This window comes from Peromyscus eremicus, chromosome 12 (assembly GCF_949786415.1).
Source record: "Peromyscus eremicus chromosome 12, PerEre_H2_v1, whole genome shotgun sequence".
In the NCBI taxonomy this organism is placed as follows: Eukaryota; Metazoa; Chordata; class Mammalia; order Rodentia; family Cricetidae; genus Peromyscus; species Peromyscus eremicus.
This window is the reverse complement of record NC_081428.1, coordinates 78,120,497-78,146,199: the sequence shown is the minus strand read 5'-3', so window position 1 is coordinate 78,146,199 and position 25,703 is coordinate 78,120,497. Positions and strand designations below refer to the sequence as shown.

General features: G+C 48.0%; 1 protein-coding gene and 1 non-coding gene across 2 annotated transcripts in view; one reads left to right on the top strand and one right to left on the bottom strand.

The window, feature by feature from the left end:
* Positions 1-11,252: 11,252 nt before the first annotated feature.
* The window catches only part of Crkl (CRK like proto-oncogene, adaptor protein), a 35,188-nt gene continuing 20,737 nt past the window's right edge, over positions 11,253-25,703 (bottom strand). Inside the window, exon 3 of the mRNA XM_059277125.1 lies at positions 11,253-12,033. Coding sequence (XP_059133108.1) covers positions 11,899-12,033 — 135 coding nt within the window. The 3' untranslated portion in view covers positions 11,253-11,898. The remainder of the gene's footprint in view (positions 12,034-25,703) is intronic.
* On the top strand, positions 12,403-12,507 carry LOC131923020 (U6 spliceosomal RNA). Its single transcript, XR_009382475.1, has one exon. It is a non-coding gene; the product is annotated as a U6 spliceosomal RNA (small nuclear RNA).

The window sequence follows — 25,703 nt, the reverse complement described above, 5'->3', positions numbered from 1 at the left end:
ATCTTTGGATGCACTGTTGGAGACTCTGTGCTCTAGTTTCTCTGTGTAGTCTGTGCTGCAGAGACCCTGGCCCAGACTTCCCCAGGAGAGACTCTGGGACCTCCAAGTCTGCACCAAACCTTAGGAACCAGAGTCCCCCTCCCTCCAGTGGGAGTGACGAGGGTCTTGCCCCAGTCTTGGCATCCACCACCCTGACTAGCAATCCCTAGTCACCTACCTCCTTTCAAGGGAGTCACTGCTCCTTGCTTCCAGCCCAGCAATGGAACGACTCCTGGGTCTTGGACGGCAGGGCAGGGAGGGCCAGGGTCCAGGAGGGTCCAGCCCTCCTTCTAGCGTGAGTTGTGGCCAGGAGGGGGCTGTGGGTGTGGGGCTAGGCCAAGCCACTGGTCCCCAGGGAAACCCAGCTCTGTGGGGAAAAGAGCGGGCAGCCAGCCCAGGACTGATGGGGCTGGGGAAGAGGGAACCAACCACACAGCTCTGCCCGGTGCTCAGCAGCCACCAGTTCCCCCAGCCCCCGTGGGCTGTGCACTACCCAGGTCATGGACCACAGAAGACAGAAAGACTGGGGTCCAAGGTCATCACGGTCAAGCAGCAGGTAGGGTATCTGTGTAGTCCCCCGCTCCCCACCCTAACAACTCCTAAGATGAGCAGGGCCCTGGGCGGTCCCCAGATCGCTCTAAGGCTGCATATGGTGGACAAGAGAACCTGGTAAACAGATCACTGCAGCCATGTGTCCCCACAGGCATAGGTGGGCCTTCTGGAAGATGTGGACTTTGGAAGGCTCGGGACAAAGGTGTAACTACCCTGTTTACAATTGAATGCTCCACATTCTACTCGGCAGCCAGCCCCTGGAAAATTTCACCTGGAAATTCTTCCTGAAGTCTACACTCAAAGTGTGCTGAGACTTACTTGATTTGTCTAGACCCCAGGAAAGAGCCAGAGACCAAGAAGGAAGGAAGGAAGGAAGGAAGGAAGGAAGGAAGGAAGGAAGGAAGGAAGGAAGGAAGGAAGGAAGGGCCCAGCCACTGCTGGCTCCTGATTGTAGCCTCAAATACAGGTGAGAAGGAACCAAAGCCATGTAGGTGTGCCCTCCCCGCTTGTCACCAAGGCACATCTATAAAACTCAGACCAGAGAGTCCTTTCAGAGGTGCTGGTTTCCCTGTGCCTAGCTCGGCCCACCTCCTTCCCGCCTGGTTTCAGGACTCACCTGTTGGGCCTGAGGTCCTACAGACAGACTGGCTTTTGACCCTAGGGTCCAAGCCAGCTGTTCACTCCCTTCCCAGGTGCCCAGAAGTTTACTTGTGGGGCCTTAGGCCTGGCGGGAGATTTGGTGGGGACCATGCCTTCCACCTATACTGTGCTAGGCCAGCTTGGGGCCAGTCATCCCAATTCAAAGGCAAAGTCACTTGGGCCTGCAGGGAGAGACCACTGCATTTTGTTGCCCAGAAAAGTTCCAACAGTGCCCGCTGCACACTCCCCATCAGAAGCTCGCGTCCATGTCCCAAGAAGTCCAGCAGGTTCTGAGTTACCCCACCTCACAGAGGTTCCCCGGGCTTCTGCATGGCTCCCAGGACATCCCTCGATGCAGGCCAGCCCGAAGCCTGCTTCTTTTCCCCATCCAGGTCCCTCTCTTCGCTCCTGGTGTGTGTTGGGTGGGAGGGCGTTTTTTTTCCTACTTAGCCTAGGCCCTCTGTGGCTTCAGGTGCCCTGGGGACTGCTGCCTTGGAGCGTCTCTGCTTGTGATTCACATTTGGGGAGGTGGGGGGGGGGGGTCCTGACGCCAACGTCCTGTCCACTCTCCTGCCTTGGCACGTGCAATTTCCTCGATATGGGAAGCTTTTCTAGCACCCTTACCGGCTTCTTTGCGGCTCCCTCGCCAGACGCAGCAGCCAACCAACGGATCAGCACAAGGTAGGGGGCTCCAGGCAGCCGAAAGGGGTGCTGGGGAGCAGCAGCAAGGACCGGGGTCGCTCCAGCCTCCTGAGTGCCCCACTCGGCCGGCAGGGTAGAGATCGGCGAGCTCGCTGGCCGAGGGCGCGGGGAGCGTGCGGGACAGAGCCAGGCGCGTTCACCTGGCTCGGCGGACGCGGGCGGGCGGGCGGGCGGGCGAGCGGGAGGGCAGGCGCTCGGGATCCGCGCCCGGCTGCGGCCGGCCTGCAGGGCGGAGCGGGCGGGGGCGGGGCCGGCGCTGCGGCTACACTGCGGGCCCCGAGCCCGAGGCGTCCGCCCCGCCCCGCAGCAAAAGTAGGGTCAACGTCAAGCTTCCAGCCACCTGCCGGTGGCGGAGCATGACAAGGCTGCGGGGCTGAGTCACCCCGAGACCCCCCGCCTCGAGACACTGCGCACCGGGTGTGGGTCGCCAAAGCCGTCCTTACTGGGCGGGAGCGGAGTGGAGGTTGAATTTCTGGATGAAATGTCCCGGAAGAAGAAAACCCAAACCATGCCCCTCCTAGGTCTCCTAACTCCATCTCACCCCACTCCCACATATATCACGTTATTACATTTTCTTTTCTCAACCTGTTAGTGTTTGAGGAGAATTTCCCTGGACTCGTCAGGGTGTGCTCCCTCCCTGAAGGCGTCTGTGGCCAGCCTGCCCAGGCTGGATTACCACTTTTCCTGGACGTTTTCACTGTCTTTCTCTGGCCATCTCACTCCATCTCTGAGCTATTGTGGTCCACAAGAAGTTGTCCCTCCAGCACGAAAACCAGTGGGAGTAATTCAGGGAATTGTTTCTGTTAAACACATAGGGCCCACAGGTCTGTTGGGAGTGAGCAGGCAGTGTTCCCCTGCTCTGTTCCAACCCATTTTACAGATGGAAAGATGGCCCCAGGGACTGAATGTTGCCGAGAGCAAGAAGCAGAGGACTCAGAACAGTCTTCCTTGTCAGGCAGGGAATATGGTTTCTACCATGGGTGCTGCCCCCATTGAAGAGGCCCATCATTGGAGACATGCTTGTCCTGGGGCCTCACACGCACATTGATGAATTGTACCTCTAACCTCACCCTAGCAAGAAAAATAACCAAGGCTGTGACTTCATATGCACTTCTAAAAGACAAAAACAAACAAACAAAACCAAAATAAAACAACAGGCTATTGCCACTGTTCTTGGTTCCCCACCACAACTTATGGTAAAAAGAGCTGCTGGACAGAGAAACCAGGCTGGGACGGAGCTGAAAACTTCCTCTCAGCTGGCTAGCTTTCACAGAGACAGGAGGTGCTCTGTAGGCCACTGGGGAACAAAAGCCACCAGTGGTCTCACCTAGCTGGACACTTGGTGCTATAGTTCCACACCCACTGATGAAACAGTGGCACAAAAATCATGGGGTAACCAAACACTTCACTGTTGGACTTAAGGCCTGCTCCTCAGGAGAGAATTCGTGCCTGTACTATAAACTGGTTAAAAGCCCATGGCCAAGGAGGTCACAGGCCCTAAGAGATCCCTGCTACTGCTGTCTTGCTAGATGGACGTGTCAAATTGCCTTCTAATTATTTATGTTTATACACATTAGTGGCCAGAGGACCTGCTTTCCGCAGTGGCCAACAACTAATGAAGGGACTCACACTAGCCGTAACGCCGAGAATACCTGACTACTGAGTGCTCACCCACGAATGGGATGTCTGTGTCAATCCCTGTTTGCTCACGGCTCGGGGAAACACAGAAGAGGGGCAGAAAGGATGCGTGACCTGGAGGGTGGGGACGGATGCCGCGAAGCCCTGTTTTCTGGACAAGACAGAGTCATTGTACTCACGCACTCACTGAAGCTCACCTGCTCAAATCCCGCACAAGAGCAGGCCCAAAAGATCAGCCAGCATTCCAACAGGCAGCACTGATTGACTCAGTAGGTCGCTATTTTGTCTTTTTCTCCCCCCAGAGCTGAGGACCGAAGCCAGGGCCTTGTCCTTGCTAGACAAGAGCTCTAACACCAGCTAAATCCCCAACCTGATTCATTAGCTTGCAAAAACAAAACCCAAGAAAGGACATGAAGGGAGGAGGGGTATGTTGGGCATGTGGGGACGGGCATTTGGAGGTGTATATGATCAAGGTACATGGAATAAAAGAAAAAAAAAAGATCTGTGGGGAAATTTTTTTTTTCTTCTGAGACAGGGTCTCATTTAGCCTAAGCTGGCTCAAACTTGCTGTGTAACCCAGGATGACCTTGACTTCTGGTTCTCTGGCCCCTACCTCCTTAGCACCAGAATTTTAGGTATGCACTACTAAACGACATTGCAGCTGAACCAGGGCCTGTTCATGCTAGAGCTGTGTCCTCAAACCTGAGCCTTTAGAACCAGGCTCTAGCTGTAGAGCCCTGGCTGACCTGGAAATACTCTACGTAGCCCAGGCTGTCCTCAAACTCACAGAGATCTACCTGTCTCTGCCTCCTGAGTGCTGGGATTAAAGGTATGCGCCACCACAACCTGCCTAAAATCTTTTTTTATAATATATTCATTTTTATTCATGTGCCTAAATGTTTTGTCCATCGGTATGTCTACACACCGTGTACATGCAGAGCCTGTGGAGGCAGAAGAGGGCGTTGGGTCCCCTGGAGGTAACAGATGTTTGTAAGTGGCCGTGTGGATGCTGGAAACCACTCAGCAATTGTCCTTAACCACTGAGCCATCTAGCCTACTCCCAAACTTGGAATCTTTCAGCCTCAGCTTCCTCAGCAGCTGTGCACCACCATATGCGGCTTGATTTACTATTTGTTTTTATTTATTATTTTTGAAGTTATGGGAATCCAATCCATGGTCTCACTCGTGCTAGAAAAGTGCTCTGCCACGACCCTATATCTTCAACTGTTTTTGTGTTTTTCTTTTTGTTTTTGTTTTTTCAGGTTGTTGGTTTTTTTTTTTGTTTGTTTTGTTTTTTGTTTTTTGTTTTTTGTTTTTTGACAGGTTTCTCTGTGTATTAGCCTTGGCTGTCCTGGAACTCACTTTGTAGACCAGGCTGTCTTGAACTCACAGAATGCCTCTGCCTCCAGAATGCTGGGATTAAAGGCGTGGGCCACCACTGCCTGGCTGTTTTTTGTATTTTTCATTCTGAGACAAGGTCTCACTAAGTTGCCCAGGTTAGCTTTGAACTGACTATGTAGTCCAGGCAGGCATTGAACTTTCAACTGCCCCCTAGAGCAGCTGAAATTAGTCAATAGACCAGCAGATCTGATTAGCATTTGTTCTTCACAATTAGTCAGAGGATGGAGAATCTGAGGTTCAGAGAGGTTAGGGACTCTGTACTGGCTGGTATTGTATGCTAGAGTCAGAGAGGAAGGAGCCTAAGTTGAGGAAATGCCTCCGTGAGATCCAGCTGTAAGGCATTTTCTCAATTAGTGATCAATGGAGGAGGGCCCAGCCCATGGTGAATATCGCCATTCCTAGGCTGCTGGCCCCAGGTTTTACAAGAAAGCAGGCTGAGCAAGCCATAGGAAGCAAGCCGGTAAGCAGCACTCCTGCATGGGTTCTGCATTAGCCCCTGGCCCAGGTTGCAGCCCTGCTTGAGTTCCTGTTCTGACTTCCTTCAGTGATGAACAGCAATGTGGAAGTGTAACCCTTTCCTCTCCAACTTGCTTTCTGGTCGTGGTGTTTTGTTGCAGCAATGGAAACCCTAGAACAGACCCCTCCCCCTAGAGTTACAGCTGCTAGGTGGCAGGGCTGGACTTGAACTGACTTTCGAGTCCCCTGTGCTGGGGTGGGAGCTGGAGGGAAGAGACTTGCCACCCTCAGCCCAGCCTACAGCGTCCAAGTTCTACAGTTAGTGAGTCCATCTGGGGCAGCTTCCCCACGACTGCTGGCAGGACAGACAGATGCAGAGCCAGGCCTGCAGGAGGTGCTTTAGGAAGCGGAATAGGGGCTGCTGAGTTTGAGGTGTCAAAGATGAGATTGGAAGGACATTAGTGTAGCACCTGTGAAGAGGAGGACCACTTGGGAAGAAACCTTGGCACGGGGTAAGTTCATTACGGAACCCTTGGGGCCCAGGCATTAGGCTTCAGGTTTCTGCTGCCCCATGGGGCAGAAGTGGCAGGAGCTCCATAAACACTAAGCCCAGGATGTTAGGACGGCTACCTTTGGGAAGGCCCTCAGAGTTGATGTGGCTCGTGTGGTAAGAGAACTCGGGAAGATCCAGAGATGCTGAGCCCTGCAGCCCAAGTCCTGGTCTTGACACCAGCATCCTGACAATAGCAAACACAGGGAGGTGGCTTGGAATGGCCGAGCATTACCCCAGACACAAGGTTTGGTTGCTTAGGTAATGAGTGTAGGGTCTGCTCATGGCCTGGGAGAATGGAGAACCCCATGGTCTCCCCAGCCCCAGGGCCTCCCGCAGTGCCTCTCACTCTTCACTCAGGTCTCCAACAGAGGGTACAGGACCATCTGTTTTCAGCCAAGAAAAGCTTGAGGCCAGGATGTAGCTCAGTCAGTAGTGTTTGCCTAACATGCACCAAGTCCCGGGTTCCATCCTCAGCAATGAATGAACCAGGCTTGGTGGCACAAACCTGTAAGTAATTCCAGAAATTAAGAGGTGAAGGCAGGAACATCAGAATTTTGAGGCCAGCCTGGGCAGTATCACAAAAATAAAATAAAATAAAAAAGGAAAAAAGAAAGATAAAGCCAAGTGCTGTGGTGCCCCTTTAATAGTGAGTCCCGGGCAGCTCGAGGTACAGAGACCGTCTCATAAGAAGGTGGTAGGGAAATAAATAAGACAGACAGAAAGGAAAACAAAAAAGAAGTGAGCTAGTCCCAGCAGCTGGCGTCTCGATTGAGGACGCAGTGCCCTTGGAGACTGGTTTGACTCAGAGATGTGATATAAGGAACTAGTTGGGCAGAAAACGGGCCTTCCACTCTTGGTCCCACCAGACCCTTCAGCTCTGCCCCACCACCCACCCCATGAGGGCAATAGGGAGCATCCAGAAGGCTTGAACCCCTTCTGAGGTCCTCATCCTCACCACAGACCAAGGCCAGGCTGTCCCTTTCAGGATGGAGATCCACTGTCCCCCACTTTGGAGGCAGGGTTGGTTACTGATAGCTGTAGCCCTCTGGGGGCTAGGTGTACAGGATCTGGGAGATGCAGAAACAGTGTCAAGTGGGCATCACAAGAACTGGCCAGCGAGGTCTGTGGTCAAGTCCAGGTGACTCAAGGGTGCAGCCGAGGGGTTCGGAGCAAACCTTTGTGGTACCGAACTGTGGAGGGCAGCTCTGTGCACTGTCCAGCCCCCGACTCACTTGCATGCTGCAGGGATGACAGTGCCCAGGCCCAAAGGCTCATTGGTGGGTTGTCTGTGAAGTAAATGGTGGTGGTGGGGAAGCACAGGGTCAGTCTGAACCCTCTAGGACCTAGCTCCTCTTTAACTCGGGTGGCATTAGACAGACTATGGCCCCCTGCCCAGAGATTTCTGGAGCTGGGGCCAGAGAGGGGTGTCTATTGGCACAGTGGTTCTAAAACCTCACTATACTTCAACCTCTAGCACTCATACCCATCAGTCAGAACCCCAGGTGGGTCTTCATCTCAGCTGCTGGTGGGAGGATCAAAGTGCTGAGGTCTAAAAGGTGGAGGTCAGAATCTCCTAGATGCTGGCGGTGTGGATTCCTGAGATGCAGGCCTGCAGCAGTGCTTCTCATTACCTTCTAAGGCACAGAAGACTTAGAGCAGGCCTGCACATGCCCACAATTCCAGCACTCATAGGCAAGAGGATTCAAGGTCTTCGGGGTTGAATTTCTTGATAACACACATAAACAGGCATGAGAATAAAATGCACATAAAAGGTACAATGTGCTTACTGGGGTCACAAGAAGGGAAGGTGACCCTGGCCAAAGTAGTTTGTGAGGCTTTTTTTTTTTGAGACAGGGTCTCTCTGTGTAGCCCTGGCTGCCCTGGAACTCTGTAGACCAGGCTGGCCTCCAACTCAGAGATTTGCCTGCCTCTGCAGGAGTGCTGGGACTAAAGGCGTGCACCCTCACTATCCAGCAATCTGTGAGGCTTTTAAGCAAGCCAACACAAAGTTCCCACCCCAGTGATCCTCAAAGCTCACAAGGGGGTCCACATACAGACAGGGATGGTAGCAGGTAGCAGACAGGATGCTCACTTTCCCTGACCACTGAGCACCTCTGGTTAGTTCAGGCTCAGCAGAGCAGAGCCTCTGCACTGGTTCACCATGGGCAGTCTTCTGCACCCCCTGCTCAGAAGGCTGAGTCCAAGTGTGGGCCTCTCCCACAGCACCCACTATACCCAGAGAACAGTTATTTCCCAGACTCAGGAAGCTGCCATTTTGGGCTGAGGGAAGCAGGAGCGAGTCTACGTTGAGTAGCAGGGGCTTTGCCACAGTTTACCGGTTGGGAGAGGCTGGTGGGGGCTGACTGAGGAGACACCGAAACACCGAGGCTGCTGCCACCGCCAGCTGGTGCACGTTTTATTGAGACAATGTACAAACAGGCCATGGAAACAAGGACTTTGATGCTGGGACCAGTAACGTAAAACGGAATACAAAAATAAAAAGGCACTAATCTGTTAAGAAAAGACACTCAATGTATTCTAAGAATATAAGTCATTTAATACTGTTAATTTTATAGCACAAAATAAAACAAGCTATGATCCCCAAAAATAATTTTAAAAGCTTACACAGAAAATATTATTGCCTGACACTTATGATCTTTAAGTTATACACGTCAAAAGAGTTTTATGTCGTTTTAAAACACACAGTGAAGACCGTCTAGAAGCAAGGCCACTGTTCCTCCTGTCTCAGAACTGTCCTCCTGCTCTTCTAGAATATACAAGCAGCTCAGTGTCCACGCTCACAGCAGTTACCAGGGATGTGGTTCTCTGGTCCCATGGTGAGGAGTCCACAGAAAGCATTAGTCTTAGGTACTGTGTTAAAACAATCAAGAATCCACTCATTTTAAGAGGTTAATGAACATAATATTAAAAGATTAAATTATAAACACCTGGAACAAAAACACATCATCCCTTTAAAAAAAAAAAAAGCTCATTATTCTTCTGAGCAAAAGTTCCAAGAGCAGTGGCCATCAGTCTTGGCCCATCTTGTCTGTAAACAGCTGTAGAGGAGGGCTGGCACAGTGCCAGGAACCTGCAACTCCAAGGGAGGGCACAGAGTCTCTTCCGGAGAGCACAGGGTTCTGAGTCTGGATGACCTGCAACAGGTGTGTCAGAGCAGCGCAGGGGTGACAGGCCTTCAGCACGGGAGGTCCTGCCTGGGAAACGGACTCCAACCTAGCCGTCTACACCCTGACTACCTGACCAAGTCCTTCTCAATACGACAGCCACAGTGAGTGGGTTGTCATCCCAGCACTTTCTACACCACAGCAGAGCAGACCACGGGACAATGCCGGCCACGGAAGGAGAGCCACCCCTGGATCACATTCCCACAAGAGTGGGACCTAGGCAAGATGCCACTTTCTATCAGTGTGAAAAGGAAAATTTTCCTGATTAAGAAACTGACGAGCTTTTAAGTCAGGAAAGGAAATTACTACTTTCGGCACATATCCTGAGAGTTCAGAACTTAAGTCTTTATTTCCAGCTCTGGACTTCAGAGAGCTGTAGAAACATCTACATGGGCCAAATGAACTGATTTCATAAACCAAACGCCAGGCTTATGGGACATTCTGATCCTGCATCCACATGGAGTCTTGCTGGTCTCAAACACGCCTGCCTGCACTGAGCAGGCTGTTATCATCAAACGGCACCAAGCCCTTCAGCTACATGTAGTTTAAAAAGACCTTAAAAGCTGGGTGTGGTGACTCAAACCTTTGTAATTTCAGCCGAGGCTGGGATGAAAAAGTCAAAGCCCGCACGGGCAATTTATGGAGATCCCATCTCAAAATTTAAGAAAGAGCTCAGTGGTAGAGGGCTTCTCTAGCATGTGTAAGGCAAGAGGTTCAAGCCCCAGTAACGATTCCTCAGGGGTTGTCCTCTGTGAACAAGGCTAGGGCTGAACTGGGTCGGTCACTAGCCAGAAGGCAAGTGTTGTTGTAGGCAGAGTTTGGGGCCCACTCAACACATCTGGCTAAAAACGGTGGCTTTCAGAGATGGAAAAAGTTGACCTTTACCACTTTTTTTCTGGAAAGCCACAGACAGGGAGACATGATAATACCCCCAAACCCCAAATGACCATTTTGTCACATGAACATTCTTAAATATGGCACTTATCAGCCTGATTTAAAGAGAAGCTGATGGGGCTCAAGGAATGGTTCAGCAGCTAAGAGCACTTGCCGCTCTTACAGAGGACCCAGGTTCAACTCTTAGCACCCACACAGTAACTCCAGTTCCAGAGGATCCAACCCTCTTTTCCTGCCTCCTCAGACACCGCACCCATGTGATGCACATTCATACATGCAGGCAAAACACCCACACACCTTTACAGGGGGTGTTTCTGAAACAGTCTCTCTTTGTAGGCCTGGCTATCCTGTAACACACTACACAGACCAGGCTAGCCTTGAACTCTGAGATCTGCTTGCCTCTGCCTTTCTGAGTGCTGGGATTAAAGGTGTGTGCCACCATGCCCAATATACACAAAATTAAAAAACAAGTCTTGAAGAGAAATAAATATAGTGGACAAATGCTTGTGTTAGTTTTGTCTGCTGAATGTATACATTAGTTCTCACAGCCTAAGAGCCTCCAGAGCCAGGGCCCCAGTTACAGCTGTCTGTAAACGCTGGACTGCTCACTAAGTCACTGCTACATTTCTCGGTCTGCTTGGAGTTCTGTGTGGAGGCGTGTCCTCATCAGGGTCCAGCTGAAACAGCATACTACAGAAAGGTTCTAGAACTCAGGGTTGCCACGTGCAGATGAGGGGCACACACATTTGTACCAGCTGGCTTGCATGTTGTTGGCTCATGGTATACGGGTTAAGGGCTCCAGAGCCTGCATTTTCTTGGTTTAGGGGCACTGTGTTCTGTTCCACTTAGGCTGTGGAACCAGACAGGACTACTACTTTCAAGCTGCCTGGACAGGCTGGGTCTGGACAGGAAGAGCTGACAGGACTCTGTGATGACTCACTTGATTGAGTTCTTAAAGGGGTGTACTTATTCAAACGCTAGACAGAACTGACCAAGCGCTCCACCCTTTCTGCTCCTGTTGGTAGCAACAGTGACAGACAGCCACAGGGTCCCCAGACCACCGGTGGTTCACCCTGGTGCTTCCAGGCTGCACCCAGCACGGCACACCATGACTGCTGTGTGTGTGCACTGTTTGCCACACGGCACACAAGGTATCGTGGCAACCAAAAGATAAAGGCCTCTACTTCAGGGTGTCTTTTTCATATTCTTTAGTTACGTACAGCAGCTTCAGTTTGGAAGCTCAGGGACACGTATTGTTCCTTAGACTATCACAAAAATCCAACCTACTATTTAAAAATCTGTTCAGAACACACAACTCTAATGAATTAGTCTTCCAAAACCAAAACTAAACAAAAGAAAGTGGAAACAAGCCAGACTGCAGGAGTTTGGACAGAACTGTCTGGAGTTTACTTCCTCTGTCGTCCAAAGAAAAACAAGTCGGTAGCAAAGCCACTGCTCTGTGGACCAGCAACAGCAAGAGCTTGCCGAGGCTAGCCCTCTCCGTGTGGACCGTCAGCAGGCTCACACAAGAGTCCGTCTCCAATACAAACGAGGCAGTGATGAGAAGAAGACCCTTCTGTGCAGTTCTACTGTGTGCTTCCTTCCACCAGGGTTCCAGTTCACAGTCCAGAAGGACGCTAAGACCGCTACTCTTTGACAGCATGACTATGATACAAATGCCAGGAGGCAGGGGCTGGAGGCATTCCAAATGTGCAGGAGACCCAGTGGATGGAAAGCCGGCCACCAGCAGCTCGGTGTGACTTGCATGGGAGAGTGCCTCCCACTTCAACGGAGACTACGACAGGCAGAACAAGGCAGCAGCAGGGTCGGCAACAGCAATCACTCGTTGTCATCTGGATTTTGAGGGTCAAAGATTTTAACATGTGTGAAAGGGAAAAGCCCTTTGCGCCCATTCACCTCGCCTTCCCACTGGCCATTTATATTCATCCTTGTGACTTTCACAATGTCACCAACCTGTAGGGATAAAAAAGACAAAATCAGCATCACTGTGCAAACAACAAAAAGACAGTTTACATTAAATCACAAATAGTATCTACCCAAAGACTAAGACTAACTAACCTTTACTTCTTCAGTGTTTGGACCTGAAAATCAAGTACTACAAAGACACAGGACACCACCAGCGCACCCAGGACACCTCTCAGGTGGCAAGCATTTGTGAAGCAGCTTCTGAGCACGAAGCAGCCGTCACCCCAGTGGTTACTCGTAAATGGACACACATGGACATGGTAAGCTGGACAGAGGGGCGGGAAGCAGCCAGGCCTGGCACTCAGTCCCAGCACACAGCTTGGGCTCACTGAGATGCTGTCTCAAAGTAAGAAACCGTACTGCTTTGACGGTGTATTTATCAAAGACTGGAATGATACAGAGATGATCAGCATGGACTCCGCACAAGCAATAACACACATCTGTGAAGTATTTCATACTAAAAGACCACCACCACCACCACCACAACAACAACAAAACAAACCAGGGCTGGCAAGATGGTTTAGTGGGCGAAGGCACCAAAGAACTTGCCATGCAAGCATAAGGCTCTGAGTTTCATCCCCAGAATACATGAAAAAAGGCTAACCACGGTGGCATGGAGCTGTAAATAGAGCTGGTAGGGCAGAGAAAGGTGAATCCCTGGCGGTCTAGTTCCAGGGTCACTGAGAAACCCTGTCTCAAAATACAAGGTGGACAGCACCTGATGTTGACCTCTGACCTCCTAATACACAAAACACAATGACAAAAGTAAGTGTGCATGAGGGAAGGGAGGAAGAAAGGAGGGAATCCTCTCACTTCAATTCACAGGGGTGGAAATTCTATCAGCAACATCGCCTCACTCACCATGGTCCCTAAGCATCCATGACACCACCCTGAGCTGTCCCTGACTTTCTATGGGACAGTCACTGTAGGGTGGGGTGCAGGTTGGGGACAGGGTCTTACATTCATAACTCAGGCTGGCCTGCCTTCAGTCCCAAGTACTGAGCTTACAGGTGTAAATCACAACACGAGGCTTAGCTCTGAGCTTCTGCAATCCAGAGCACAAGCCAGAGATAGCTCCGAGGACAAAGGCACCGATCACCAAGCCTGACAACATGAGTTCAGTTCTAGGACTCACATGATGCAAGGAGAAAACTGACTCCTGTATGTTGTTCTGACTGCTACACACCACCCTGACATGAGAGCGCGCGCATGCGCATACACACACACACACACACACACACACACACACACACACACACACACTCCAAATGTAATTAAAGACAAACAAAAATGCAGGCTGTAGAACTCCATCTACTGCTGGAGGACAGGCACCCAGAGTTCAGAGATTAGTTTGCTCATCTAGTAAAAGCTGGGAATTTTATCGTCAAAGAGTTCTTTGCCAGGCGGTGATGACGCACACCTTTAATCCCAGTACTTGGGAGGCAGAGGCAGGTGGATCTCTGAGTTCGAGGTACAGAGTGAGCAGCCCAAAAATAAGTATAGATAGATAAATAAAACAAAACAAAACAGGTTTTCAAAGCATTTTGGGGACCCAGAGAGCTCTGGGGAGGTCCTTTCAGGGCCCAACAAGTGTCTGATCAGGATTTTCAAAACTGTACTTATATACTCATCACGAAAAGTATATCCGAAGCCGTGCTCCCACTGACCTACTTCCATGTTCTGACAATCTGCTTCTGGTGCTCTTTAGGAGGCTGGCTTAAAAGAAAGACAATCTACCACCGCTTGCAACAAAATAAAGCTAGAAACCACGGGACACTGAGCTGGTGCAAGAGTGTGTGCGTGTTGCCGAGAGTGCATGTTGTTTGTGCTACTCCCAATCTCTTCTGCCCACTGTAATTTTCTATAAAGAAAGGGTCTAACAATACGTCTCACTGGGTCTGCAAAGACAGCTCAGCCATTAACCAAACTTGCTTTTCCAGAGGACCCAGGCTCAATTCCCAGCACCACATGGTAGCTCACAACTGTCTGTAACTCCACTTTGCAAGGTGGTGCCTACCTCTGGCACCAGACACGCAGGTGGTACACAGATACACATGTAGACAAAACATTCATACCCATAAAACTAAAAGAAATGTTTGTTACATGTATATACTTGTGTGTATTGTGTGCACACATGTATGAGTGTGGGTGGAGGGCTTATGCGTGGAACGGGCAGTTTTAGGAGTCAGTTCTTTCCACCGATTGGGTCCTAGTGATAACTCAGGTCCCCAGGCTGGGCAGCAAGTATCTCTATCCACTGAGCCACGGGGTAAATTTGGTAAAAGCCAAAATTTTCAACTCAGTAACAGAGTCCTATCAAAGTGGATAAAGGGGAGCCAGGGGTAGGAGTACAACGCTTGTCTAGCAGTCTAAGTCCCAGTGTTTGAGTCTCAGCAAAGGGTAGGGGAGGAGACAACGCACAGGAAAAATGCCACTTCAGAGTTACATGCCATGGTGTATGTGTCTGTAATCCAGCACTTGCAAGGTGAAGAAAGGAGGACCAGGAATTCAGGGTTAGCCCCGGCTACTCAGTGAGTTCAAAGCCAGCGGCCTTGGCTCCATCAAGTTGTCTCAAAAAGTCAAAACCAACTAACCAACCAAGCAATCCCTTAAAAGCAAATAGAATGATGGATGTAGAAGACCTGAAGACAGTGTCTAACAAATCATTCTAACGGATACAGCAGGTTAGAGACAACAGGAAGATGAGAACAGAGGATGCAAGACACTGAAAAACATTCACTTTCCACTTCCCACCAGGACTCTTTCTACCCACTGATTTAAGGCAGTCTCTCACTTTTAAGCAACTTCCCTATCTTTGCTGCAGTTAAACAGTACACATTCAGCAGTCCCGATTTGGCCAATGCCTGTTGAATATGTTAGATAACAATATAACAACAGGGGCTGGAGAGATGGCTCAGAGGGTTAGGAGCACTGGCTGCTCTTCCAGAGGTCCTGAGTTCAATTCCCAGCAACCATATAGAGGCTCACAACCATCTATAGTGAGATCTGATGCCCTCTTCTGGCCTGCAGGTAGACAGAATATTGCATACATAAGTAAATAAATATTAAAAAACCAACCTAACAACAGTTATATATATAATATAAAGTACTGAGTCAACAACACAGAACGAAAACAAGCCACTGCTTCTGCTGAAGGAGTGTGGGCCTACCGAGATGGTCAGTGTAGGCTAGGCAGAGTCTGGGAGCAGCACCGACCTCGTCCTTCCTGTGACTACAAGCAGCGCCATCTGCCCTGCCAAGCAGGCACTCTATTACAGAGCTAGAGACACATCACCCTTACTGTTACTAATATTAATTTTTATTGTTTAATTGTGGGTGTGGGTGTGGGCGTGTGCACGTGAATATGGATGCTTACAGAGCGCAGGGGTGTCAGATCCCCCTGGAGATGACAAGCACCTGACATGGGATCCTCTACAAAAGCAGTAGGCTTTTGTAGACTCTAATAGATACTACCCCACAGAAAATACAAATAGTCAGTATGTAAATGAAAATATGCTCAGTAAGGAAAATATCAAAGCCACGAGAGGCTAGCAAGTGACTTGGCGGGTAAGGTACTGGCTGTGCAAGCCTGGGGGCCTGATTCAACCTTCAGAACCCACGAAAAGGTGGAAGGAGAGAAATGACTCTACAAAGTTGTCCCCTGACTGCCACATGTACATGGTGGCATGTATGTGCCTACCATTCATCACGCAGGCACGCACCGACCACAATAAAGCCAGGTATGGTGGTCTTCAAGCACTACCCCAGCACACAGGAGGCCAAGGTAGAAGGATAGCCAAGTCTAATGTCAGCCTGGGCTATGAATGAATGTGAGACTACCTTTAAAAAAAAAAAAAAAAGTCGTCTAAGGGCTCTGCTGTAAGACCGTCTGAAAATTACCAAATAAATTTCAGAGTATTCTCATCCTATTTATATACTAAGAAAAACCACCTCCCCCTTTTGGCATATATGTCCATGTACATGTGTGTTACACGTATATATGCATGGAGGCCTGAGGCCAACCTTGGCTGTCATTCCTCAGGAGCCACCTACTTTCATTTTTGGGATGGTGTTTCTCCCTGGGACCTAAGGTCACCAATTAGGCTAGGCTAGCTGGTAGGTGAGCCACGGGTACCAAGTATTTCCTTCTCCCTAGCACTGTGATTATAAATGTACGCACCATTCCTGGCTGTTCACATGGGCTCTGAGGAACAAACCCAAGTCCTCACGCTAGTGTGGCAAGTGCTTTATGGACGAGCTATCTCCCTAGGCAAACAAAATCCTCTGAAGAACAGTTCATTCTGATTTATAAGCAATGACATTATGATTTGCCAATAGAAAATTTTTTTTTATAAAAAATGTGAGAAGCAGAGGCAGGCAGATCTCTAAGAATTCCAGGCTAACCAGGGCTGCATAGTGAGCCCCTGCTGAGAACCTGGGACGGCAAGATGGCTCAGCAGATAAAGGGGTTTGCCTGACAGTTGAGCCCCATCCCCAGGACCCACTTGGTATAAGGAAGAACACGGACTCCCTCAAGTTGTTCTTAGGCACACAAATCAATACATGTAATAAAAAGAGCTAAGCACTTTCCCCCCTGGACTATTCCCTGACTTTAGCAGCTGAAGGATTTCCTAAAGCTGTCTTTTAGAGGAGTAATGAATAGGCTGATCCATCCCTAGAATTCTAGTCCCTGAGAAGCTAATGCAGCAGGAGGATTGTTTATCTCGAGACCATCCTGGGCTCTAGCATGAGCCTGTACTGACAGACACATCTATTCTTTTGGCAGCTGGGTATCACAATATTTATGTAGCCCAGAGTGGTCTGGAATTTACCATGTAACCCAGGCAAGCCTTGAACTTAATCCTCCTGCTTCAGCCTCCAGAAGAAAGTGACTATAGGTGTATATCAATGTCCAGAGAACATTCTTGCCTTGGACATGGTGTTGTGATCATGGGGAAAAAAAGCATCTTTGGCAGTAAAGAAATAGAAAAAAATGAAAATTTCTAAAAATTAGTTGCAAGAACTGATTATAACACACACTCAAGACAGAAGTGTAAGTCAGGTACCTGTGTGAATAGCTTCTATACTAGGGCTCAAAACCAGCCTGGGCAACACAGCAAGACCTACTTCAAGAACAAGTAAGAGTTAGAGTCTGCTCAGTCCCCATGGAAAATCCAAAGGGGATTCCGCGGGCCCTGGACTCTCAGGCTCTGAAGAAGGTGAGCACTGGCCTGTGGGTACTGCAGTGGGGAAAGGCTTCCTGCTCCTGGCATGTGACGGAGAGGAGGGAAAGCACCCTTCTATCAGTAAGTTGTGACCTCATGTGGCTCTCCAGGGCTGAGTCAGGTGCTTCATGACGAACACGATGGAGGATCAATACAATGTGGCTATAAACTACAGGTCACTCACTCCCCATTGGATGATGATCTCCAAGACTGAAAATATAACCAGTGCTACTGTGAGAAATGGTTTTCTTTCATCAGATCGTTGGCCACCAAGGGCCAATAATCTCCCCACCTTGTAAAATTTGTATGCACATCTTTTAATCTCAACCTTTCCCCAATCTGGTAACACCTCCTCCCAGAACTTGGCCTATCGTAGCTGACTCCTTCCCCCTCTCCTCTGTCCAGTTCTTTTTAAAGTAGCCAAGTGCAAAAGACCATGACAGACCCCAGCCAATGGGGGAAAAACAGTTATCTGTGTTAAATAAAAACCAAGTGAACGTCCTGCCCCAGCTGCGTGCTAGCCTGGACTGGGTTCTAGCCCACCCTATATACAAAAAGAGCTGCCTTGCTGAGCGGCTTCTGCTTTGTGTGTGTTCCTTTGTGGGACACTGAGATTATTCTAGGACACTGAAACTTCATTATGCTTGGCACGCTGCTTCATCTCAGCAAGCAAAAGCAGTGAAGAGACTGTTGTTGTAAGCTACACATGGTGCACAGTGCTGTGAAGCAGGAGAACCCCTCCAAGTGTAAGGCACTTCTGGAAGGCAAGGACACACAAACACATGCTTAGTGAACTCAGGGTTTCCTAGCTATATAGCAATATCCTATCTAGAACAAACAAAACAAAGCCAGAACACTGTTATTGTGAATTTAACTCTAACCAATGAAAGAAAACCAACTGACGAAACAGAATTCTGAGAATCCCAGCCAGTCACTGAAGGGAACTTGCACAACAGGCTTTGAGGAAGCTAATTCAAACGACTCAGAGAAGAGATATAACCTGAACAGTAGGGGTTAGAAAGAAACCAAAGAGAGGGCTCAGCAGTTAAGAGCATGTGCTGCTCTCCAGAGGACTGAGTTCAGTTCACACCACTGGGCAGCTCCAACTGCCTGGAACTCCACTTCTAGGGGATCTGACACTCTCTTCTGAGGACACCTGCACACATATGGTTCAAATACACACTCAAGCATATACACATACACATAAAATAAATTATTAAACCTTCAAGCGGATGGTGGTGGCAAAGGAATTCAAGAAGAAATCCCAATATAATCATGTATGACCTCTAGAACAATTTTTATTTTATCTTAAGGATGCTAGTGAGCTCAAAGATCACCAGAATCATACACCTGGAATATCGGTGGATTCCTATAATCCCATCACTTGGTAGGTAGAGGCAGAAGCATCAAAAATTCCAGGTCTACACCACAGTTATACAATGAATTCAAGGCTAGCTGGGCTACATAAGATCCTGTCTCAAAAATAAATAAAATAGTAATAAAAAAAAAAAAAGTGAGCTGGAGACATAGATCAGTGGTTAAGAGCATTGACTGCTGTTCCAGAGGACCCGGGTTTGATTCTCAGCAACCACATGCACTTTACAACCATCTCTAACTCCAGTTCCAGATCTGACACCTTTTGGCTTCGTCAGGTACCAGGTACACATGTGGTGCACGGACATACATGCAGGCAAAACACAAATACACATAAAACAAGTAAAAATTGTAAAAAGAACAGGCATCAAAGATAAAAGGTGTTCTTAAGCTAGTAAGGATGGATTGAAGACTTAAGTACTGGCCGCTCGGCAAGCTGAGTAAGAGTTCAAGACTGTTCTGTCACAGAGAACGTACCCCAGAAAACAGTGGTATGCTAAATACGGTCCAGTCACTTGGTTTGTGTAAAACAGGGAAGATGGTAAATTCTATAGGCGAGCTTGAAACCAAACCTGGACAAAGTGCCAGAAAAGGTCAGCAAACAGAAGATATCAGGCAAGACGCTGCACAGAAGACTTTAGTAAAAAGATCTAAAGGTTTCTTTCTCAAATCTTTTTTTTTTTAGGATTTATTTATTTATTATGTATACAGTGTTCTGTCTGCATGTATCCCTGCAGGCCAGAAGAGGGAGCCAGATCTCATTACAGATGGTTGTGAGCCACCATGTAGTTGCTGGGAATTGAACTCAGGACCTCTGGAAGAACAGCCAGTGTTCTTAACCTCTGAGCCATCTCTCCAGCCCTCTTTCTCAAATCTTTTTTGTGAGGATGGTACAGGGTGTTTGTGTGGCATGCACAAAGCCCTGGGTTTGATTCTTAGTACCATATACACCAGGTGTGCTGGCTAGTTTTTATGTCAACTTGACAAAAGCTAGAGTCATCAGAGAAGGAGCCTCAATTAAGAAAATGTCTCCAAAAGACTGGGCTGTGGGCCAGCCTGTAGGACATTTTCTTAATTAGTGATTGACTGATATGGGAGGGCCTAGCCCATTGTGGGTAGTGCTATGCCTAAGCTAGAGGTCTTGGATTCTGTAAGAAAGCAAGCCACGTGGAGCAAGCAGGTAAGCAGCACTCTTCCATGGTCTCTGAATCAGCTCTTGTATCTCCAGGTTCCTCCCACAAGTTCCTGCCCTGACTGCTTTCAATAACCAACAGTGATGTGTAAGTCAAATGACCACCCATCCACGCTGCTTTTCATCATGGTGTTTCATCTCAGCAAGAGAAACTCCAACTAAGACAAAGGTCAATGCCTGGAGTGCCAGCATGTGGGAAGTGGAAGCAGGAGGATAAGAAGTTCAGAGACATCCTCAACTGTATAGCAAGTTCAAGGTCACAGAGGTCCTGCATTAACAAAACAAAATACACCAATCTTTCTGTGAAATGGTTAGCCAGAAATAGGAGAGTAATCAAGGTGCTGGATGCCTAATCAGTTACCAAGGATTCAGAAAACAGCTTTAACAAGATAAAACAAAAAATTCAAGAGGAACAAGTAGAGTCCCTGGAGCTGGGTGTGGTGTGCACCTGTAGTCCTAATGACTTGGAGGTTAAGACAAAGGATAGCTTGAGCTCAGGATTTTCTTCTTTTCTTATTTTACATGCAGTGGTGTTCTGCCTTCATGTATGTCTGTGTAAGGGTGTCAGATCCCCTGGAACAGGCGTTACAGACAGTTGTCAGCGGCCATATGGATGCTGAGAATTAAACCCGGGTCCTCTAGAAGAGCAGCCAGTGCTCTTAACCACTGAGCCATCTCTCCAGCCCAAACCCAGGATTTCAAGACCAGACCGGGCAGCATGAGGACCCATCTCCAAAACAAAACAAAACCAAAACATGAGGCTACGTAAGCACAGGAAGGGGACAGATAAAATGAATGGTTCTGACAGTCAGAATGCAAGAACTTGTTAACTAACAAAACTAACAGCCCAGAACTAACTCACCCTGTAAACTGTTCTGTAAGTTCTACAAGAAAAGAAGCTTTTGGTTTTGTTCACTACAGTATCCCAAGTTCCTGTCTGTTATCATTGAAAGAGTTAATCTGCTGAAGGAGTGGACATGTTTATAGTATCCAAGTCAAGACAATGTACAAGGTCAGAATATCCTGGAGAAGGTTGGACTAAGGGCTAAGCAATCATCACAACTCAATTTCTCCTTGATTTTTACCAAATCTGCTCTGAATCACTTTAGGTCTTACTTGAAGTTTGTGACATGGATACATGGAACACATTACAGATTGTTTTCTCCTGACTGATTCCTGTAGAACACCAGGAGTAACAATCTGTTGTGCGTGTTGAGTGGGAGGTGGATGTCAGGGGACAATCCTGGGTACCATTCTTCAGGCATTTTCACCTTTATGTGAGACAGGGTCTCTCATGGGCTAGACTAGCTAGCTCATGAGCTTCCAAGGATCCTTCTGTCTTTGCCTCTTGTCTTCCATCACTAGGACAACAGGCACAGACTCCACTCCAGCTTTTGATGTGGACTCTAGGGATCAGACTCAGGCTTTACCACTGCAAAGCAAGCATTTCACTATCACTTCAACCCTGTTTCTTCTCTTTCTTTTTTTATTTTTATTTTTCAAGATACAGTTTCTCTGTGGAGCAGCTGTGGCTGACCTGGAACTCACAGAAATCCACCAGCCTCTGCTTCCTGAGTGCTGGGATTAAAGGTGTGTGCACCACCACTGCCTGGCTTCAACCCTGTTTCTTTTCTTTTCTTTCTTTTCTTTTTTTTTCCGAGACAGGGTTTCTCTGTGTAACTTTGCGCCTTTCCTGGATCTCACTCTGTAGACCAGGCTGGCCTCAAACTCATAAAGTGCTGGGATTAAAGGCGTGCGCCGCCGCCGCCGCCGCCGCCGCCGCCGCCGCCGCCGCCACCACCACCACCACCACCTGGCCTCAACCCTGTTTCTTAACCTCTGTCATACAGGAAACTGTGACTGAAGCTCCATTTAGATACAAACTCAACACAGAAAACACCTATTAATTAAGTGTGTGTACACATAAGTGTGTGTACCCAAGACAAGTAATGTTCACAGTGCTAAGAAATTCTCTGCCCACTGTCTCCTACCACTTTCTAAGGTAGGGTCTATTCATGTAACCCAGGATGATCTTGAACTCTTGATGCTCCTGTCTCCACCTCCGAGCGCTGGGACTGCAGGTGTACACCTGGCTCTTCCCTTTCTTTTTAGTATAAAGGCATACTAGAATATGAGTGAGAGTCTCTTTAGAAGGAAATAAAGCATTTCCTGTGCAATTTAAAATCACTAAGGAGACAATCCCTAAAACCAGTTCTGAGAAACTGGTGGTTTCACACTTCAAATTAAAGCAATGCCAAGAAAAATGTCACTCTCATCAGGGCTTTTACAATATGTGAACACCCGCCCTGCTTTCTTTGCCACTCTGGCCCTTCACCCCACCTGCTCTCTAGGTTCATCTACTGGCAGCTGCCCAGAGTGTTTCAAGGCCCTCCTCTGCCTTCCCTGGTTAAGCAGCTAGCTGTCTTCATCCTTCAATCCAAGGGCTACCTCCTCCAGGAAGCCTTTCCAGACCACCTATACCTATACCTTCTTCCCTAGTCTCCCTGTCCTCACACTGGTAAGCTCCTTGGTGCACGCATCACCACCCTAGTTGGTTATATAATGGAGAGCTGATGGACAAATGTCAACTTGTAGAAGTAACCAACCGTCTTATTAAATAAGAAACACAGAGCCAATACAGAGACAAAAGCCAAGAGGTCAGAGCAATAGCTAAGAGCTAAAAACCTTACCCTTCACTATCGCGGTGCTCCTACCTCTCCGAAAGAGACCTACTTTTTGTGTTTTTGTTTTTATACAGACTTTCTGTTTTGTCTTTTCATTGGTTGTAAACCCAACCACATGACCTCAACATTCCATGCATGTTGCTGAAAGAACTTAAGTAATTTGCCCACAACTATACTCATAAAAACCAGGATGTAAAACAGGCCCACACTACTTCCCCGTCTTGCTTCTCAGCTAAGGAACTTTGACAAGGATCCTGTAACAACAGCACTCTTGCTCCAACTATTATCTTCTGCTTAGAGATCTTTTAGAGGGCTCAGCAGAACGCTTACGTCATGTCAGGCTGCTCACAACTGCCTGAAACTCCAGTGCCAGGGGATCTGACACCCTCTTCTGGCCTTTGGGCATACTACACTCATAATCACAAACCCACATACAAGACCTTTTGGAAAGGGCAGGCTAGATTGTGTACCTGAGTCTGAGAACTTGCTGTGGCATATGATGGCTTCACAGCACCCTCTGTGGCTGCACTCAGGAGACAGACAGAGAGCTCTGCTGTCGTCCTCCCTTCCCTTTCTTTCATACCGGAGACTCAAACCACCACTCAATGACATCCCAACCTTGTTTCTTGTTTTTAAACTTTTTGGGACAAGGTCTCACTGAGTTGCCCAGGATGGCCTTAACCTTTTTATCGTCCTGCTTCAGCCCCTCATATAGCTGGATTACAGGCCTGCATCAACAGACCTGGCCAGCTCTGCTGTCAAAAGAGTGAGGACACACATCTACATTTCTCTTACACATGCCACAAATAAATCACTACTTGAGAAGAGGAAAACAGCTAACATTTTTTAAACTGCAGGGAATCTTTCAAAAGTCAACTTCTTTATTTAAACTTCGTAGTGCTGGAAATCAAACTGAGGGCTGATCTACATTCCCACACTCATCATATATTATTTTTATGGGGAAAAACAAAACAACAATTTGTGAAATAATTCAGGGAATACTGCTCACCAACGCCATCATTCTTCTCCTTGATAAGAAGGGAATAAGGGAATAAGGAAGTTCCAATTATGGGCACATTTTGCCCTACTTTTCTTAGTCTTCCTCAACTTAATTTTAACACTTTCACTAATAACCTAGTTGCAACAGTCCCAAGAGAACTGGTTTTTAACAAGATCAGACAGGCATGACTCTCCGATAGTTTTAGTATACAGCACAAGCAGAGGGACACAGTTTGACAGGAAGCATCCTCAGTGGAGCAGTAAAGGACTTCCGGGGTTCTGCTAACATGCTCTTGCCGGGAAGCGCCCGATAAAGCCTGTAATGATGAAGGTTTGATGACAGACAATGGGTCAGCATTGTGAGAAATGGGGTTTGAGAGGCTAGGGGAGCTGTGTAACACCAAGTACCTGTCATCTTAAAATACACAGCAGTAGTCTGGCTCTCCCACTCACAAAGCTCTAGGCCATCCTTCTACAACAACACGAACCTACTCTGCACATGCCAAGGAATGCACCCACACAGCAGACATCATCTAAAATAGTCTCTTAAAATCAAAGATCAAGCTAGGCATGGTTAGTGTATTCTCATAATCTTAGCATTAAAGGATGCTGAGGCAGAAGAACAGTCAACAGATTCGAGGCCAGCCTGGGATGCACAGTGAAATCCTGTCTAGAAAACACACACACACAGACACACACACAGACACACACACACACACACACACACACACACACACACACACACAGAGAGAGAGAGAGAGAGAGAGAGAGAGAGAGAGAGAGAGAGAGAGAGAGAACCAGAATCAGAGTTCAATGAATGAGTGCCTGAAAGCTTTCATCCTAACGTATCCTGAGTCCTACATCTGAGATGAGAACTCTCTCAACAGGCTGAAACCACAAGGCAAACAGGATGGTATTTCATTTTGTTTTGTTTCTCTTAGTCAGGGTCTCCTATTGCTTTTAGCCTGGCTCCTAATCCTGCCTCTACCTTTCTAGTACTGGGATTGCAAGTATGTGCTACCACACCTAGAACCAAGTTGGAAGGTATTAACAGCCCAAAGCATCCATGGGTGAGGTGTGAACCAGTCAAGAGGGATATATGGAGGATGGAGAGATGGCATTCTTCTAGAGGACCGGGGTTGAGTTCTTAGTGCTTACACGGTGGCTCACAATCACCTATAACTCTAATTCCAGGGGATCCAACACCTTCTTCTGGCTTCTGAGGGCACTTACATGGTGCACAGACCTATGTAAAGGAGACATATAGGCAAAATACCATACACATAAAATACTAAAATAATATAAATAGAGCCAGGTGTGGTAGCACACATCTTTAATTTCAGCACTTGGGCAGCAAAGGCAGGGGGGATATCTTTGAGTTCAGTCTGGTCTATGTAACAAGTTCCAGGACAGGCAGAGCTACACAATGAGATCCCATCTCTAGTAAGTAAGAGGTGAGGTGTGCATGTGTGAGTGAGTGAGTGAGAGAGTGAGAGTGAGAGTGAGAGTGTGAGAGAGAGAGAGAGAGAGAGAGAGAGAGAGAGAGAGAGAGAGAGAGAGAAGAGAAGAGAAGAGAAGAGAAGAGAGAGAAAAAAGGGAGAGGGAGGGAAAAGGGAGAAAGCACACTTGTTTCATGGTAGTAGAAGTCTGATCAGCCGATTAGACTTCAAACCCCCCATTCCTCCTGCCTCAGCCTCTTGAGTGAGTGCTGGGATTACAAGCAAGTGCCACCTTGCCTGGCCCTTACTCTGGTTTCTTTCCAACTGGATCCCTCCTCAATTCTGGTCCCTGATGTAAGCTGCAGGCACTCACTCTTCCTTCCAGCCAAAAGAAGAGATACATAAGTCACTGACCCTGAAACACATTTTCAAATGTAACTCACTTACATATTATTCCTGGTCCAAAGACAACTGGATAATTAGTAGAAAGTTACATATAAATGAATTATAGTTAATTAAAAAAATAATTTAACATTTATTTTACTTATGGATGTGTATATGCAGGTGCCTGAAGAAGCCAGAGACACTGGATCCCCCTGAAGCTGGAATTACAAACCACTGTGAGCTGTCCAATGTGGATGCTAAGAACTTAATTTCAGTACCCTACAAGACCAATATGGGCTTTTAAGTGCTGAACAATCTCTCTAACCCTATAGCTAATTTTTATTTGTATTCACAATATATG